The 20829-nt window shown below is 41.5% G+C and overlaps 1 protein-coding gene across 1 annotated transcript; it reads left to right on the top strand.

The window, feature by feature from the left end:
* Nucleotides 1–1215: 1215 nt before the first annotated feature.
* On the top strand, nt 1216–5728 carry LOC306789158 (alpha-amylase-like; the record flags this gene model as incomplete). The annotated part of the gene is made up of 9 exons (XM_079284964.1): nt 1216–1383; nt 2082–2228; nt 2651–2848; nt 3046–3276; nt 4001–4134; nt 4402–4624; nt 4715–4836; nt 4952–5077; nt 5539–5728. 9 exons carry the CDS (start codon nt 1216–1218, stop codon nt 5726–5728), a joined length of 1539 nt encoding a protein of 512 aa, XP_079141090.1.
* Nucleotides 5729–20829: the final 15101 nt, after the last annotated feature.

Genomic DNA, 20829 nt, shown 5'->3' with positions numbered 1-20829 from the left:
TCTCTGACCAGAGTGAGTTCTGGCCATGATAATATACAGGATTACAGGAAATAACAGAGGTGAGTTGGGTGTGAGAACCCAACCCACGAGTCTGTAGTGGATTTGATGGGCTCAATACAGGTCTGTTTTACAAAACCAAGGGTGATTGATACATTGAGGTGTGACCTCTTACAGGTCTGGTCTGGGCTAGTTTCTGTCTGCACAGGTTTTACTGTTATAGACATAACTGGCAGGAATACACAGGCAATATAAAGGAATACAGTTATTACAATTTAAAGAAGTACAATTTTCTTCTCGGTCATCGAATATGACCAATACGATCAGATGTTGGATGTTGATGGACAGATCTTTACAACTTAATTTGTCACCAACAATATTTAAAAAATGATCGTACAACATAACAACACATTTTAATATCTTGACAGAAATCCAAGGTATACTTAAAAATTAACATAAAATTAACATAAAATGTATCACTTTTTTTTTTAACACTACTCAGTGTTATTCAATTCCGAATTCATTTCAAGGACGGATAGACAGTCACATGTTTGATGAGTGTGTCAAAAAGTAACTTTCTATTTGCTTTGCCCAAAAATAGATTTGTGTTCTAAATCAAAGTTTTGTAACTCAGGGACATTTTGAACTGTTACAACATCATCTGGTTATTGAACTGAGCAGAAGAAAAGTACTGAAGCACGAAACCTCTAACCTGTCCTGTTCTGAGTGGTTCAAATATTTGTATTATTTGAATCAGTGCAAGATTAATCTAAAAAGAAACCCCTGAGATGTTATTATGGTAATGTTTAAAGCCATGAAAGGCTGTTTTTGGTCTAGTGCTGAAATCCTTGATTTTACTGCCACAAGGCGAGTGTTATTCTTTGAAGTATGCATTTCAATTTGCGAGGATAAAAGCATCAGAGCAACAGATAATATCAATGTTAGAAAATGAATAAGAAAGCATTAGGATCTTTGGCACATTCAGCCACTTGTTTTTATATTTAGGGATGACATTATGCACACCTCATGTTTCTTAGTTTTCAACCTGTACGTGCCTCTAAAGTATTTATCCTTCTAGCCGTGGGAAAGAAGCACCTGTTTAACTCCAACGCTGATATTTGCCAGTCGCTCATTGGTCCAGGATAGAGACAAAATGAGTATAAATACTATCACTGAGGCAGCGGGTGAGTGTGGCTTTCTCTCTCATCGAGGGAAAACATGAAGTACTTCATTCTGGTGGCTCTGTTCGGGCTCGGCCTCTCCCAGCACAACCCCCAAATCAAGCATGGCAGGACCGCCATTGTACATCTGTTTGAGTGGCGCTGGGCGGACATCGCTGCAGAGTGTGAACGCTTCTTGGGTCCTAATGGCTTTGGTGGAGTTCAGGTATGTATGACTCAACACTGGATAGCCTCTAAGACTAGAGAAGTAGGATAATCCCTTTTGTTTCTACTTTGAAATAAGATGTCCATAGTCAAGCTTGATGTTGAAGATGCATTAGGTATTCAGGTGGGTACATGGGGCAGCAAACACGTGCCATAAACTCTAAACCATGAAGCTGTAATAGCCAGTACAATCAACAGGTAAGAGGTAATTCCAGCTTAATTACATAGAAAAGTTGATACTCGTTTTGACTGTTTCTGTCTATGAAGATGGTTTGTTTAAAACCCAAAACTTTCATTTGGAAAAAATAAAGAAAATCAGCACTAGTGGGGAAGATTAAGGCTGATCTAGTCTCTTCCTCTTTAATTTAAATCTAAAGTGATTTAGTATTGCACTACCATAGTTGGATGACTCACAAGAGACAGATTTATTAAAGTAAAAGAGATATTATAAAAAAAAATGTATGAATCAAGCTCTAAAAACATAATTTCCCATGATGCACCCTTTTAGCGTCTTTTATTACACCTGCCTAAAATAGCCCTGATTTTATCATTTTTTCACAAGCTGAGTAGGACTGTAGAGAATAGCTGGAGTTGCTTTTTAATATACTACAACACTCTATAATAGCGATCTTCCTTCTGCAGACAATTTCTGTGGTAAAAGCGATTATTGCTGTAATGTGTTTTCTCTATGTTGCTCAGATCTCCCCTCCAAATGAGCACATTGTGCTGGATAATCCCTGGAGGCCCTGGTGGCAGAGATACCAACCGGTCGGCTACAACCTGTGCTCCAGATCAGGCAGTGAGAGCGAGCTGAGAGACATGATCACCAGATGCAACAACGTTGGGGTGAAGAGTGATTTAGTGAAAGACATGAGGAACAATGTTCTCCTGCTTTTGAAAGCACCTCGTAAATCTACAGCCTTGTACAACACAACAAATTCTTACCAGATACAGATGCTTCATGCATCATCATCAAACTGTTTTGTAACAACAGGCAGCTGCAATTCTAGAACAAAATACATTTTTTAACAAAAAGCAACACTAATGGATTGATGCCTCTGTCTTGAGGAATTGACATCCACGCTTTGTTTTAGACATTTAGCCGGTGCTATCTCATACATGTTATGCTTGTTCCTGGACCACCAACATCAAAATAAACCAATAGTGAGCAGCGCAGCTTTGACATATTTCTGTTCCCTGAGAATGAACTATGTGTATCAGGGAGATTAGTTTTGTCGCACCTTCAATCCTATATTCATCCACCCCAGGTCAATATCTACGTGGACATTATCATCAACCACATGTGCGGCGCCAGCGGTGGAGAGGGAACCCACTCTTCATGTGGGAGCTGGTTCAGTGCTGGCAGGAAGGACTTTCCCAGTGTCCCCTTTACCCAGTTGGACTTCAATGACCACAAATGCAGGACTGGCAGTGGCAATATTGAGAACTATGGTGATGTCAATCAGGTAATGAATGCCACTCAGAAACAATGTAACAGCGTCATTGGCAGCTTGCTACATTTCACAGCACTTTTTTACCCCATCAAAGGATTCATACACAGAACTCTTAAGTCAAAAGCTCCCACATTGACTCGTTGTTTGACTTGGAGGAGTTTTAAAATGAGAATAAAAATTGCAATGGCAATGCTTATTTGCTGCTACAGGTGCGTGACTGTCGTCTGGTGAGTCTGTTGGACCTCGCCTTGGAGAAAGATTATGTCAGGGGCAAGGTGGCCGACTTCATGAACACGCTGATTGACATGGGTGTGGCTGGATTCAGAGTGGATGCCTGCAAGCACATGTGGCCAGGTGACCTGTCTGTTGTCTACGGTCGTCTGCACAACCTCAGCACCAAGTGGTTCAATGGTAACTCCAGACCCTTCATCTTCCAGGAGGTAAGTTAGATAGACCATCAACCCCATCAACTTCCATTTTACTGTAGCATTAAGAACATATACTGCAGATGGATATATCATCATGTTCAGTGACATCCGCTCAACTCTATATTTGATAGGTGTGTGCTTTAATGGTATAATTTACAAAAAACAAGGCGAGATGAACATATTTCAACTTGGAAAACATGGCACCAGCAAACACAAATTGCTGCCAACATAACTTATTTGCATTCAAGTAAACAATTGACAGCTGAAATCCACATACCAGGATTTTATTTGATGAGTACTAACCGCCCACATGACCAATATTTATGACTGTAAACAGCAGTCAACAGAGCCGTGGGAAAATAATCGCAGAAATCAAGATGACAAACACAAACACATCCACACTGGGAGCAGATATTTATATCCAAGAATACATTACTAGTTGACAAGCCCCGGCATAAATACAGGTAATGTAGTATAAAAGGATGACGCAGAAGGTGCTAAACTCATTTAACAAAATGAGCTAAAAAACAGCCTGTGATCTCAAAAAATAAGTGTTGCTCCGTCTTTAGCAACAACATGAATGTATGGTAATACGGTTCTTGTTACTGCTGAGTCCCAAAAAATGTTTCAATTACAATTGATCAATCCAAAAATCACTGATATGGTGCAGTTCATCTTAACCACATCTACCTTGAACAGTATGGATGATGTGAATACTGTTTTGATTTCCCTGTAGGTTATTGATTTGGGAGGTGAGCCCATCACATCTAGAGAGTACACCCATCTGGGAAGGGTGACTGAGTTCAAATACGGTGCCAAACTGGGAACTCTCTTCAGAAAGTGGAATGGCGAGAAGCTGTCTTACACTAAGTATGTGTGATGCTGTTGGTGTGCCTCAATCACTTATCAAATTGATATATTAGAATATTTATTTAACCATGAGACAGATACACATTTCTGGATTGGACAAATAGTTTCTTACCTACTAATTGTGTTTCTAGAAATAACAAAACTATTTTCACTGATTAGAACTGGTGCATCTTAGAGTTTCTGAATTAAATACTTTAAATATTTTGCCCAAACGTGGGTGTTTTAGAAGTGAACTCCTCATTCGTGGAATTGTATTCTTCTGTGCAGGAGCTGGGGAGAGGGATGGGGTTTCATGCCCGACGGCAACGCTCTCGTCTTCGTTGACAACCACGACAACCAGAGAGGCCACGGTGCTGGTGGTGCATCCATCGTTTCCTTCTGGGACTCCAAGCTGCACAAGATGGCTGTCAGCTACATGCTGGCCCACCCTTACGGAGTAACCAGGGTGATGTCTAGCTTCCGCTGGAATCGCCACATTGTCAATGGAAAGGTAGATTGTCTTTTAACTAGGAATAATGAATACATCCAACATATATTGTGTATTTCTTGTTAAACTCATTGATCCATCTTTGTTTTGTAGGATCAGAATGACTGGATGGGCCCTCCCAGCCACGCTGATGGATCCACTAAGTCTGTTCCCATCAACGCTGACCAGACTTGTGGAGATGGATGGGTGTGTGAGCACAGATGGCGTCAGATCAAGTGAGTCCTCAGAAAGCCATTGACAGGGAACTGTTGATCATACACTGGTCATTATGGATGGGAAAACTGTGTATGTTGTACGTTATGACTCGACTTTTCCACGTCGCTCCTTTAGGAACATGGTTCTTTTCCGCAATGTGGTCAATGGACAGCCTCATTCCAACTGGTGGGACAACCAGAGCAACCAGGTTGCCTTTGGACGCGGTAATCGTGGTTTCATCGTCTTCAACAATGATGACTGGTAAGAAATATTTGCTATACTGGCGCTGACAAAATACTTATTCACCCACTTAAATCAAGTGGTAGACAGAATAAACAAATGTGTAGACTGGATGTGATAAAATATAAAATGAAATATAACTGTCATGAACAATCAACCATCAGTAACAACAGTTCATTGGATTTGGATGTCTTTTAATGTACTGTTGGCTTTAAAATTGCTTGCATCACCTAAAAACAGCTAACCAACTAGAAGCATGTGGGTGAACATAAAACCTCCAACAAATAATATAACATTCTTTATATGTTTCTTGTTTGGTTTCTCCTATCAAACCTGCCTCTCTCTCCCTGAGTGATATCCTATTGGCTTACAGCTCCTGTTTGCATCCTGTTTAAATAGAAAATGCAGCAAAATAAGAAGGCAATATCCTCTAAGTTTCATTGTGGTGGTTTTAACAATATTTGCCTTGTCTTCACCTTCAGGAACCTGGATGTGACCCTGAACACTGGCATGCCCGGTGGCACCTACTGTGATGTCATTTCTGGTCAGAAGGATGGAAGCGGGTGCACTGGGAAGCAGATCCATGTTGGCGGTGATGGACGCGCCCACTTCAAGATCAGCAACAGAGATGAGGACCCCTTCGTTGCTATCCACGCTGACTCCAAGCTGTAAAAAAACATACACATCAAATAAATCATATTATAAGATAAATCTTATCTTTTGCCATTGATTTGAGTTCACGTCAAACTTGCAGAAGGATACAAATAAAAGCCATGCATTTCTATCTTTAAGTTTTGTCTGGACCACAGTAAAGGGGGTGACATACCCTATAAATGCAAAAGTCTCTCACTGAGTGATAAAGTTACACCATTGGTCAGTCGAGTAGGAGTTTCCCCATTTGCCGTTTCTTTGTCAAAATGAATCAGCATGGAATTGTTTCAGCTGGTAACGTCTTTGCCTCCGCAATCAATAATCTGATCCACATGCTCAATACATTTAGGGGGAGCTCTAAAATATTGCAATTTGTGTTGTCACATGTGTTTCAAATGTGGTGTTTCAATCCTATATTTGTAGAGTGTTGACACAGTTTGATGCATATGTTATGATAGGAGCGTAGTGTGTGGTCGAGGAAGGGAGAGTGAGTGATGGTGGATGACCTCAGAGCAGACAGCTGCTGGCGATCAAAGCAGAGAAGAAATTATAATTTCAGTTTTCAAGTGGTAGTAAATGTGTTTCAGTTTGCCCATGAATCAACACTGCAGCTCCTCAAGACCCAAGTGATGTTCTTGTCTAGTCTGTTCATAATTGTCATGGGGTACAACCTAGGTCTGGTCTGTTTAACAAAATAGCACACACAATTGCCTTACCACTGTGCGTTGGAAATAGGACATTAATAGAGGAGTAATCCAGAAAAACTAATGGTTGGAAATAGCATGATTATATTGTTGAATTTATTAAATTGAAGCAAGTCCTCAATTATTTGATGAAGACATATCTTTACCATGTCATATGATATTCTACTTCAGAGCAATTTAAGAAATATTACTGGGACCACTGCAGTAGGTTGGAGACTTTTCTATTGAGGGTGCATATGGCATCACCGTATGTGGAGATCACCATAGTCACTCCCTCTTGAGTGGGAAATACCAACATGAAGCAGCTGCAATCGATGCAAATTCACACAGAGAAAGGTTAAAAATAAAAGAAAATTGAAAAGTCCTAGTTAACAGTAAACTAGGCTACATAGGCCTCCATGAAATTGAATCTCTTCATGTAACCCATCCAAAGCATTAGGAGCAGTGGGCTGCTGTAAAGCACCCAGGGAGCACCTTGGGGTTCAATGGCCAGAGCAGGAGGTGCCAGGGATCCAACCAGCAACGTCGGGATTAAAGGACAACCCACATCACTCACCCCCGAGCCCAAACAACCCTGAAAAGACAACTGTCGCTAGTAGATTTGATTAGCTGAAGCTAATGTAATGTGAATGTGGATTTATTGAAAAGCTGTTTCAAAATTACTTTTTAAAGTTTCCCTGCAAATGTATTGCAGTTTACAAATGACAAATGGCCTTTGCCGTTGCACAGCTTACGGCAGAGTAGATACACACTGATTTACCCATTCCTTACACTTTCTCATGGTTTTGGTTTTGTAAAAGAAATGGCTGAATTAATAATAATCAGGTTTTTCAAAAGCAGTTTATTTAGACAGTTACAATCAGTGAGTGTTCTGAACAAGACCTGTGATGACTGAATGTTCTTCCTGCATCGTGTACTTCTCCTCCACTGGGACGAATCCTTGCCATCACACTGCAGCCATTTGCAGTTTTACCTGAGTGCAACGCCGGCATCTGTCACTAGGCAGCGTTGGGGCCCGGGGGGGGGGGGGGGGGGGGGGGCAATGAGCGAACTCTCCATCCTAATTTCCTCCCTCTCTCTGCCTGTCTACCTACCATCGCCCTCTCCCTGTCGCCACCTTCCCAGCCCACCTGCCGAGTTCCCGCTGTCAGCAGCTCCGGACCGGTGACACTGGAGTGCCATCCACCAGAGGTGAGACAGCAAAGGTGACACATGCCAGAGTATTCACCTGTTCTCGATTGTCATGGCAACGTGACCCATGAGCAAAGTAAAGGCGGTGAATTCTTGAATGCCTCGTAGAAAGAGCAAGACAACTCAATGAGAGAAGAATAGTCTTGGGAACTCAGTACACCTGCATGCCCCTCACTTCTGTCTCTTAATAAGCTTCCTCAAAAGTTGTGAATTGCTTTTTAATTCCGCAGCACTGCACGGCAGGTGATAAATCTTTGCTCCCAAAGATGTGCGAGCGTGAATGTCAGAGTGACAGAGCGTGCAGGAGAAGGATGGAAGGAGACCTTAACGTTAACATATTGCGACTGTTAAATTATTGACCTTCTCCTCCGTATTTTGGTCCGGCAGCTGTGAGGGCCTGTACCTTCCGATTAGCCGCAGAGATGTCAGCGTAGCAGACCAGGGTCTTGGGTCCTGTCATCCTCACTGATGCTTTGTGACACGGCTGTCAACGGTGTCCCCATCCTGTTTCATATTTCATATGGTGCACCAGACTTGCCTGTCACATCACCCAAGGAGAAAGACAAGTCATCAACTCTGCACCGAGAAAGTCATAAAAACAGTGCAGGTGAGGTTCAAGCAGTGTTCTCTGATAAAGACAAGGAACACGGGCGTATCAACATTGTCAAACAGGCTATAACAAAAGCTATAATAAATAAAAAATATATATTTTCAATTTGAATAAGTATTTTATAAGTATTATAAGTTTTTGTGACTGCAGTAATCATGAACTGAACATACCACGATTCCATTCAGCAATGTGGTACCTCGGTAACATTCAGCTTCATATCACATGGGGGCAGTATTGACGCAAGAACTATGAAACAGAAGCTTTTCCTAAACAGATTTTAAAAAAGGTCCATGAGACATTTTGCTCTCAGTGATATTTATTTCCTAACTGCTTGAAATTCAATGCAGAATTATTCAAGATGCGAAAAGAATTCATGATTGATGGTTAATTCCACGAATTGAGCATGAATTATATATATCGTCAATGACAGTGTAAAAGAGGTGAATGATGTACGACCGTATTGCTCATACACACTTAATACATGCAAAACTGCATACTGTGTGACTGTCAGTGTTTACTCCTAGCTGGTACAGAACCTGCCTTCCTTGTCCACTAATGCGAGCAGTCCCTTGTTTCTTTGAGTGATATTAACATCAAATTTTTCAAAGAATGATTCTGACAAAGTGCAGAGTGGTATTGATCCCAAGCTCTCCACAGGACTCTTAATCCATTCACTGGTCACAGGCGAGTCCTGTGAAGCCCCTATAGCTGTCACTCCATTTCTCCATGTGTGCTGGCCCTTTCAAAATGGCAACATGCTGGCAACTTGTAAATATAGAAATAGGCCTGTTAACACCTGTTTATGCATCTTGACTGAATATTACTCTTTTATAGCAGGTGAGCATGGTTTTAGCCTGTTTATATTGTTTGTGTTCGATTTTAAATATTTTCATACCGCACATTTTGGCCAGGTATCTCTCAAAAAAGAGCTTTGAATGTCAATGATATGAATTTTATCTGTTTATACAAAGGAAACTGAAATGAAACAAGGATATGATCACTAGTGTGGATGCAAACTTAGGAAATGATGAACCTTAAGAAGCATATTCTCAAGAAGTGTCACGTTGGTCAATAGTCATCTGTGCGTCATGCCTCGAATGAAAATGTAATTAGCATGTTCCCAAAGAAACTGGAGTATCATATATGTTACATACACTGAACATAACCTGAACTGAGCACCTTTTTTTTACAACCACATACCATTATATACAGTAAAGTCTCATCATTTAGTCAAATTAATAGAATTTAGAAATAGAATATTTTTGAACATTTCTTTTCACTTTCCAATTTACTCCTTTGAAATGGAGAAGAAAATAGCATGAAATTCTAATGATATATTAGTACATTGGTCTGTGTCACAGTTACCCTTTTCCAACGCCTTTGCTGTCCTTGCAGTGAGTTTATTCATACCCCCCACCAACAGATTATACTGCAGCACGCAGAGCAACGTGAAGGTTGGCCTTTTGTGTCCTCATACATTTCTCTGCTTTAGTCTTTCATGATATCATTTCCTGGCTCAGTCATCTTTTCTAGCTGACACCCCACAGGGTGGCCAATATTTAGTCTATGGTGTGTGTGTGTGTGTGTGTGGTCTGTACCCCAGGCTTCCTAAATGTAGAGTGTGACAAGCCCTACTTAGCCCTGAATCTTATACCCAGACTCTAATATGAAACTAAAATACCACCATGTGAAACGAGCGCACAGCACAACTTTGAAATTGATAATTGAGACAAAGCCATTCAGTCGCGGCTCATTTAATGTAATGAGCAAAGTGAGCTGTTCAATTTGCATACTGATAAGATGCCTCCATCGGGATACATAGTCCCCTCTCATAGATATTCACTGTGGATATTACATCTAATCAGAGCACGGATTTACTTTACAAACACAGTCAGAGGAGTGCAAACTAAGGCTTTCAATTAGGCCATTGCCAGGTCTTAATCACTTCAAAGACAAATTGGGCAGTGGGTCAACAGCTTCCTGAGTCAAGTCGCCAATACAAGTGCCCTAGATACAGGGTTTAATACGGATCAAAGAGATTGGAGATACAAAGCACATTTGGTCTTTGGAAATTTCTTCCAAAAGGAAATCCTATCTATTTCAGCAACATTTATATTTCATGTGTTGGCTTTGGGATCTTATGTGATGGCCCCCTTCAGCTTTTGCCCTCGTGCTTTCTTTATTGATCCCTGTTATTGCAGTGGAAGTCCCCTGCTGCCAATGTTTGCTCCCTTAAATTCTCTCCCCCGTTCCAGCAGATTCCAATTGCACAGGTGCTCTGCCTGGGTGTTTGTATTGCACATGGGAGTAAAGCAGAGACCACAAAACAGTGATGGCAGCAGAGCTGGCTGGTCCGAATCACACAGTTTGTGCAGAGGCTACAAGCACTGGTGGAGGAATTGGACGCAGCCCACAGCGCGGGTTCCAGAGCCGTCAGGCCTGTGGAGCAAGGCTTTCTGAAAGGGAGCAGATGGTGACATGAATAGTGCAGCAGGTCCCGTCCACCCCCTGCCCATTGCATTGCGTGCAGCACATTACCTCAACAAACGCATCTCATAATTGATGTGTTGGAATGGCCCCATCATCACTGGGTTTTGCCGAGTGGCAGAATCATCAAGGTCATTGCTGCTGCTTTGACATTTGTAGGGTCTGGGACTTCTTCAAGAGGAGTGGACTTCTAGAAACTTCCTGGAGACTACTACACATACTGGATTTGTCTGTCCCTGTGAGTATATACTGTAGCACTGCTGCAGAAGATGGAGGTCATACTGTATAGTGCTATCTGACAAATTGTAGGGCTACATTTTTATATCACATTTTCTGTTCACCTTGTGTGAGCGATTCAGAAACACTTTTCCCACCTATTTCCCCATCTGTATACCAGGCGTTGCGGGGGGGGGGGGCACAGAAACACTTTTATTATACATGGCTGCCCTGGGCAACACATACCATTAAAGTTGCATGGCTTGGTTGAGACAGAGTCTGGCAAAATCAGGTTTGTGACCCAGACAGCCCAGTGTCTCTGCTACTGTATTCCCAGATTCATTTATTAAAAATACCAAAGTCTAGCTGTTTTCTGTTAACACCATTTGGAAATGAGGAACCTTCGGTCAAGTTTTATGTTCTCTCAGTCGATATTTAACAATCAACCTGATCAACAGACGGTTAACAACAATTGTCGCTGCAGCCCGTCTACCACTACTGCATACACTGCATATGTTCACTGAAAGAGTTCAACGGTTTAGAGAAAAATGTGCCAAAAGTAGCTCAGAGATTGTTAATGATGATTTACATCATCTGTGTTTAAAAAAAAGTTTTTATGAGCAAAATATATCATATATATAATATTACACATGTTGTATTGCCATAGATTGTAGATTTGTGTTGTAAGACATGTTTTGTTGTTGTCAATAAAATAAATGTGTATCGTAGGGTCAGCCAATTCTACTGTTATACATTTCTATTTTGATGGATTTCCATGAAATGTGGTACAGACATCCATGTCCCTCTAAGGATTCAATGCAATAACTTCAGAGGTACCTTAACTTTAAATCAAGTTCCACCATCAGGTCAGAAATGTTGTTCATACAATACATCAGTGTATGACTACATACCTGCATAATGATGACATTCCCATCAGCCTCAGCTTTACTTTGTGTTTATCTTCATACTAACCGTACAGCTATGACGGTGATATCTTCTCATCTAACATCGGCTAAAAGGCAAATAAATGTTGAACTGTTCCTCAGGCTCACACTCTGCTTCTCCTTTTGTGTATAATTTACTCTGCCATCCCGTGTCCTCCTCAACTTATTTTCTTTACCTTTATATGTGCAGGGTGTAGCACATCGGGTCCATTGGTTACCACATTTGTTATGACTGCTGTTCACTGTAAGACTGTCCTTTGTTTCCTGTATGCTTGCCATGAAAATTGAATTAGCATGCTTCCCTGCCAACATAGTTCATTATAAGTTGTTGATAACTTGTCACTCACAATGCAGCACCCCCCAAACAATGACCAAACCATGGGCTGCAAACATGTAAACCCAAGGGAAGATGTCACATTTCCCAGGGATATTAATGCGCTTTTCTGGATTTAAATCTGCATAGAGGAAAACAACAACATGCAACCGGCCTCTCCAAGGTGAAGCACAAGTGTTATTTTATTTATACACTACCCTTCTCCCACCATCCCCTCCTTCTTTGTCTCCTCTCCCTGGGGAGCCAGGCCGCTGTGCCCCAGATAGCTGACATGACCAGGCTAAGGGGAGCGGGAGCCATGGGGTGAGATAGGCAGCTTCATGGTCACCCATACAGAGGCAGCACTGAACACATGCAGCATTCTCCTCCTCTGCACCAACACTCACTTTCTCCAAGCACTTGCTTGACTTTCAGAGACGGCAAGAGGGTTCGGTGGGTGAGTACCGACTCAGAAAAGAGTCACATTTATATTTTAGGGTTGCGAGTGTGGCTAAAGCTGTTTTGAAGTTGTGTATACGTTGACGAGTATGATGTGAATGGTCAGGAGCTTAAATTCAGGTTCTTCTGATTGTGCTTTGGAAGTGAAGGTAAATAAAGTATGTCATTTTTAAATTGATGTTGTTCAAAATGTACATCACGGAATCAGTATTTTCCTCCCTTCTTTCTGTGAGCCTCTCCCCGTTCTGCCGAAGATTGATTGGCTGAGAGCAAGATTGACACGTCAACGACAGCTGCCCGGCATACTAACCCTGTTAGGTCAATGCACCCTGACAGCTAGCTGACACCCCAATTTCCGAATGAGCTGCCTGCTGTGCTCTCTCTTTTGAGGTAAGCTTAAGCAGTCTTCTTTTCCACCCTCCCTATTCCTCCTGCTTAATTTCTTTCCATCACTTGTCATCTGATTATGCGGTTGTTCACTTTGTTGTGTCAGCAGATGGAGAGGGGGTTAATGACTGGGGGCTGAGAGTGCCTCGGTACACCCCCGCCTTGCAGGACATGTAGCTTCAGAGTATCTAATGGATTAAAGGAAGAGGGATGGAGTGAGTGGTACATGTCTTTGCATGTGCAAAAGCCATTTGAAGGTTCTTTGAACTGTTGACATGAATGTTTTCTGTATCTTCTTTCCTCAAGACTACTGTATGGTGAGAGCAAGTTTATGTCTCAAAAATGTACAAAATTGCAAATTTATGAAAGATAAATCAAAACTATTTTAGTACTTTTACAAGAAAGGCATTCAAAATCTATTTTCAAGTGTATCTAAATATATTTTATGTAAATGTGACATATTAGAACGTCATTTTCGAAGATGGAGCAGTATAATTATATTTTGTCTATATAATGGCTGAATTGAATAGAAAGACAGATGGTTTTCTCAGAAATAGAAAACTGCACACATTTTTTTTTTTTAAATATGTCATATTGGCACATACAATATATTTCCACGGGGAACAAAGACTCTCACAACATTCGATCTATTTAAACACACATGACTGACTTCCCAAATGATTTATGGCCAAACAAGTTGAATGAGTAAATACGCCGCGGCCTGCTGCTTCAAATGCCGTATGAGTACAGCATGTGAGATTGGCTGATTGTCTCATATATTCAAATGTCCTTTATGTAAATAAAGACAATATCAGACAGAATGCATTGGTTTTCACAATGATGTTATTTTGCCCGGAATTTGCACCATAAAAACTACCACTGCAAACAATTATAACAGATTCAGTAAACGTTTTAATACTGGGACAACCTGATCATAGTTACTGCATGTGGCTCTAGTGTCAGGTAATGGAACCCTTCTCACATCTCAATAAGCCATCTCAACCCCTTATATGAATTTAGTTCATGCTGTACAATGAGAGTCGGTATGGGGTCCGTATGGTTACAGCAGGGTTGGGTAGGAGTGGAGAAAAGGAGACAGGAAGGGGGTAATGCACCTTTTTAATGAGATGTGAGTCTCTGTGGCACACCTGCACTCGAGCAATCTGCGAGGATTGCTCACTAGAGCCTAGAGAGGTATAAGACCTGAGTAAAGTGCAATAGAAGAGCCTTAGAGTGCCTTAAATGCGGGACTGACTTCATCAACAACTGTATTAAAGGCATTAGCCTGGCTGATTAGGACAAGTGTAGCCCTGCTGGATATTACCTCTGTTATCAATGAGCAACACAGAAAGCTAATTAGGTATTCCTTGTAAATCTTTTTAACATGTATTTGATGGTCATCTGGCTCTCTGCAGGTTGCCGTGCACATTGGATATGACCCCGAATGGATTGTGACTCACAGCGTCAGTGACTGTTATCTCTCTCTGTGGCAGCAAGTTGGGCATTTGCCCGCCACATGGCCGACTCCGAGCGATTCATTTTCTGCCATGTGCTCGCAGCTTGGCGTAGCTGTCTTCGTAGCGACTGTTTCACATGACAATGATGAGATTTTGAGAGTGAGCCAGCGGTGATGATACTGCAGAACCAACAGGGGATGCTGCACAACGCTTCAGATGGAAGCTTAATCTGTCCTGCAAATGTGAATAAAGTCATCTATGTCTCATCATTGAGAATTATTCATTCAATCAGCAGAGACGACCACACACACACAGCACATTGTATTTGTTTTAACCTTGACGTCTTGAAAGAAAAATACCAAAGTTCCTATGTGGCATCGTGGCCAACAGTGCCCAATAGAGTCGCTATTTATTACTTTATTGCCATCCAACACAGCTCTATGATTTCATTTTGCAGCCTGAATGGGCTAAATTATCGTGGTTTGACTGGGAAATAGCTGCTCAAGGACAAACTAAGACAAACAGCATGTTATCCTGAGCCAGAGGGGGAGCGGGACGACTGATCTTTCACGAGAAGACCACACTAAGACCACGAGGGGCCTATTAGGGGCTACAGATTGTAGTGCCTTGTCATGCATTCACTCTATTTATGCCTCAGTTATCTTTTAAATAATGCACCTCTGTTTAAGCAGAGTCCTGCTTTTTTTAAATGCAGCACCTGGCACACTTTGGTATTCCGCAGTTTGCTCCCTCCCGGGGCACAGATATTTTTTATAAGGCTTTGTGAGGGGGCTTTGGTTCGGAGATGTGAGGGGAGAATATGACTGAACTGAGAGCTGCTGCATGACAATGATGTTAGTTGGCGGAATGGCTGGTTTGTATTGTGTAGCAGGTGCAATGCACAATGCATAAAGAAATAGGAGGGACGAGGATGGAGAAATAAAAGCACAGTAATCTAACAACCATGACTCAATGAGGATTTCTGCCATTGTAAATATGGTCAACATGTATATTAGCAATTTCCAGACTTGAAAAATACAGGCCTAAATATTTGGTAATATTAGTTATAAATGTTGTCATTGCTCCATTTAATTATTTTACTATATTTACCTCAATGTACTTGAGAATATTCCCAAAATCAGGAGGGCAAGGGCTTGTGTGGGTATGTGTGCTTTTTCAGATTTTGGTTTCCAGTGTACGTGCAAGATCGCAATTTGTTGCACAATCATTTGCACTTCTTGTTTGTGTGCATTCGGAGTGGAGTATTTTTGAATTTGAAGTTTGCTACGTGTTGCATATCTTGGTTCAAATGTGCGCGGCTAATGAGGCCTCTCAAAGGGCAATTCGAGAAAGTGTTCTGGCCACTCTGATCTGGGTGGTTAGCACTCGTTCCCCAATAGACCTGTGATTCTGACCCAGTGTGTAGAAGAAGCATAATGAGCTGAATGCTACCAGATTTATTCTCTCATTAGCTCTGACCTGTGCTCAACAGTATTCTGTCGTCCTCTGCAGTACAGTTTGAGTATTCTCTATTTGTTCGCAGTCAACTTACCACTTCTAAGGTGATACCACAATATTCAAACCTAGATATATCCGTCATTTTAAACGTTCCATTTCATTTGGTGCGGCTGTGGCTCAGAGATGTTGAAGGGTCCTTGAGCAACATACTGCCCCCCACATTGCTGTCACGAGAGATTGTTCTATACTACTACTTCTATTCCCTGAAGAAATTGAATATAAATGAGTAAATAACACTGTTCTATTTCATTGTATATACTGTGCATTTTTGTTGTTTTAACTTATATGTTCTATATTCTGATATTTTAATTTGTCCTACTCTGTTATTCTATTGTGCAGTTTTTAATACTTAATATTTTGGTTAATCTGCTACTTTGCTAATTGGTGTGTCTTGCTGCTGTAACATACAAATGTCCCCCTGGGGATAAATAAAGTACATATCTATCTATCTATCTATCTATCTATCTATCTATCTATCTATCTATCTATCTATCTATCTATCTATCTATCTATCTATTACTTACTTGGCATTGTTGGAGAACCATGATTTTCATTTACAGCAGTCCAGATTATGGCAATTCAATTCAAATGTAGCATATTTTTGTTGTCTTAATTCAGTGAACTGTTATTCCAGCATACTGTAAATCTGTAGTATTATTGATGATGCTGTTTATGCCAAATTCCTACTCTAGCTATGTATGTTATGTAACTTAAAAATAGTAACAATTTGTGCGTCTTTTCAAGTGGCAGGAACGAAAATGAATCATCATTGACATTTGTGGTATCGCGGTTCAGAATGATGAAGACAGTTACAATTAGATACAAAATATGATAGGCTCTGTACAGCGTTATCTTTTTCATTAGCAACTATCCTGTTCTTTCCAATTGATGTGCTGATTTTGAAGCATTTTATCATTAAATGGCTTGAAAAATAGCGCATTGAGCTGCTGTAAATGAGGAGAATAGATTTCCCTGGGGGAGGATGCCCTTAAGGTCTGGGTAGAGCCCCGAAAGTTTACAACATCACCAAACTATTTTGTTGTTGTTTTGATTGAGAGACCCCCAGAGGCAGAAAATGACATATTGTGCATATATAACTGCAGTCTGTAACTTCCAAACGGAATGCTGTGGGTGATTGGTGCTTGTCAGGTTTGTTGTTGATGTCTGGTGAAAATCAGTAGAACTGCAGTTTGTGTCTTCACCCTACGTAATGTGCAGTATTGGGACAGCACCAAGTTGTTTGACAGAAAGCCTGTGTTAAAAATTGAGGGTGTGGAGTTAGATAGAAGTGTAGGTTTAGGATTTCTAACTTGACTCATTGGCCTGACCTGCACTGACTCATTTTTTAAAATGGCTGGAGTACTTCTTGTTTCACCACGCTTCTCCACATACATGGATGTAATATCAATGTATGAATTGAAAACCATCATAACAATTTACTGAAAAGTTTACAGATGATAAGTGATTGATTGAAATTTGCTGGAAGGTGCCTGATTGATTTCATAACGTGTACAACTAATCCCTAACTCTGACAGCAACTTTCACATTGAAGCAAACAGTAGGGGGTTAATAATTAAAAATCCAAAAGATCTGAAGACCTGCACTTTTCTGCACTCCATTTCCGAGAATCAAAAGGAAACTTCTACAGTTCTCCCTGCCAGGGATTCCCACAGCATTGCTACAGTAGGATTGGTTATCATCACAGAAGGCCGCTGTTGTGGAATATTTCTATGAAAAGTCGGGAGAAGAGTGTTACAGTGTTAACAAATCAATGTCAAATGGAACAGAGTCTGGATGAACGATCAAAGTTGTAATAGTCATTTTATTTGCTTGCAAGCAAAGAGAACACGTCTCACAGACACATCGCCGTCATCTGTTAGAGGTGCTCTGACAACATAGTCAGATACATGGACCTTTATACTGCTTCCTTTGATTGGGTCACTGTGACCCAATCAAAAGAGTTCAGTCACAAGAAATACAGAGTCTGAATAAGCCTGTTTTACCATCACATATCACATATACATACAGAGGGTCATGCTCTTCAGCTGATGCTGATCAGGAAGTACTGTAATCTAGACCTGTGTGTCGCCGTCTTTGAAGACAGAAACAATGCACAGGAAAACAGATAACAAGATAACAGATAACAAAAACAAGACACCTGGATGCAAAACTGATAGACTCATCTACTCATATAGGTTTTGTGCCTGCACTTTTAAAGACTTACATTCTTCAATCCTAAAGCATAAGACCATGACATATTTTCCCATAACATTCCACTCTTTGATTACATAGAAATCACACAATATAGTAAAAATATGTTATAAGGACATTTCAATTACAACAGAAGTATTACCCAACAATATGATTTGAAAAATACATCATGTGAGAGAACTGAAGAAAAAACTGTTCTTGTGAGATAAAAGATCCCATAAATGTAGCAGGCAATATAATTAAATTAACACAAGGGTTAATAATCAAAACCTGTCTAAGCAGTACAGTTCAATAACCACGAAGATAAAATAATTAAAAATCAAAGACTTTAGACCTGCACATCAAAATCATCAAAGGAGTCAGTGTTGCTGTCAAAGTCGTCCGCATAGTCAGTAATAGGAAACAGGTCAAGTCTCTGGTCGTTGGTTGCCACACGACAATACATAGTCAGCTGTTTGGTGAATAGGTGAGAGATCATGTTTCTGAGTAGTGGGATTACGCAAAGTACGAATACAAAGAACGCACAGAGGATAATGGCTGCTTGTATCAAAATCCCCTTCCATGAGTGCCATAAACCTGTAAGCCAGTCTGGAGATGGAGTACCATCTTTAGCCATAGCTTCCTGTATTTTAGTGATGTTGTGAATTGCTTGTGCAATGATATGACCATCAGCGTCATTTTCTGGAATATACGTACAGCAAGTTTCCCCAACAATGGCACAAACGCCACCCTGTGGTGCCGTCAATTGATCTAAAACCATTCTATTTTGCATAACCATAAGGCGCAGGCCAGTCAATTCTTCAGTGATTCCTGTGAACGCCGCAAGAGTGTAGTTCAGGAAGCTCTTCAGTCGGTAATCAATAGTTTCTAAACGTAACATGTTCTTGCCCGCTCCCAACCCCGGGAACAGTGAAAGCATAATTTTGGAGCCGACGCTCTTGTGTTTGAATTCGTCCGGGACGTTTGAACCCCAAACTGGATCATGCGGTTTGAATTCTAAGTCGCGAGAAAAACGTGTGTTGGGCGCTGCTGATATTATTACTGTGTGGTCGGATATTGATACTGGAGCGCAAACTCCCTCCCAATCTGGAGGTAGTACAACATACACTGTGTGACCACAGAGCCACCACCCATCTGTAACCGGATATGTTCCGTTTTTACCGGGAAGCACTGTGTGGTGAGCTAGAGAGCATTTAACTCCTGCCGGGCAGTCCGCTGTATCTCGTGCCACATATTTCCACCCATCGCATGAAAACTGTCGCAGGTAAAATGGAACTGGCGTGCAGTCTTTAACGAGTATGCAGTCCTCAATGTTCCCTAGTTGCATGCACCTCCTTATAGAAGCAGCTGTTACATTACCTGAGCTATTTGCACACGAAAGACGGTAGTTGCCCTCCATGGTGGCAGCTGGATGATCGGATGTGTCGCCGAATAGGGAACAGTCTTTGTCCCTAGCAGTAACTGCCCCTATGAAAGTCACGTTGCACATAGAAGGGTGAAGCTGGCCGACTGATTTCGAGCCTTTACGCGCAAAACAAAATGTAAAGTTCAAGTTTGGTGCATACTGTACGTATGATGCATGGAATTGGGACGAAGTAGAGCTGCTTCCGCGGTATCTCTGTATGGGATGTGTTTTTGTGCACATAGTGCTGTTTACTGTAGTCCATGCTGCATAAGGACTGTAATACCCTAAAACTGCTTGACTTACGAAACAGTCCTCTGTAGGACCTAGAGACCTAGTCGCTATTATACGTGGTTGGTGAGATGAGGCCGGCATCATTGAGCAGACATAGCAGTTAGTGCGGTTTTGTTTGCGGGCTGAATAGTGTGCGTATCGCCACCACATATTTGTTGAATAGACGTGGATTAATGCACCTGGGTTGTTGTCGAGCCAATCATGTTTTAAGTTTTTTACTGCGGTGCGTCTGGTACGGTTATGCGTTGTTGAGTTGTCATTGTCTGAGTCAAAAGTCGTGTTGTGGCGCTGGTCGTGGTTGCTTCTCATCTGTTTGTGGTGCCATACAAGAAGAGTAAATAAAAAACATAACCCAATGACCACAAATAAACAACAAATGAAACGAGTCCCCCCCACTCTCCTCAGTGGGCTCCAGGGGCGTCGTCGTTCCATGGTGAAAGAGTGCAACAGCCACCAAGTTTGTATGGAATTCACCCGAGCAACTGGTTTGTGTGAGCAGCTTTGTTTGCGTTGACACCGTGAGGTTTCCACAAAACTGTCAGAGACACTGTTATCTCGCCACTCTCTCTCTTTGGTCCGCTCAGACAGATTGAATAATACAGAAATAAAATGAACACAAAACGAGCAATAATGTGAATATAGTTATAATAAAAAGTTTTTCGTCCTTTAGAAGCCTGACCGGTCTTCTTTTCTTGTGTTTGTTGGCACAAACACGTGTCGAGAGGGGCTCTTCTAGCCGTCTTTCTTGCGTGGCATCCACGTCCAGTTGTAGACAGTAAACACAGAACACGCACGTGTCTGTCGGCTAACTGCTCGTCGTGATCCCGTCCGTGAATCACTGCATCTCATCTGTCGATGGCACCGTCGTCCGTCTCTCGTCCCTCGGTGGTGCCGGTTGGCTGACACTTGGTGTAGGCGCTCGCTCACCT

This window comes from Melanostigma gelatinosum (genome assembly GCF_949748355.1).
Source record: "Melanostigma gelatinosum genome assembly, chromosome: 15".
Taxonomy (NCBI): domain Eukaryota; kingdom Metazoa; phylum Chordata; class Actinopteri; order Perciformes; family Zoarcidae; genus Melanostigma; species Melanostigma gelatinosum.
Note: the sequence above shows the minus strand (reverse complement) of the source record. Positions and strands in the feature narration are given on the sequence as shown.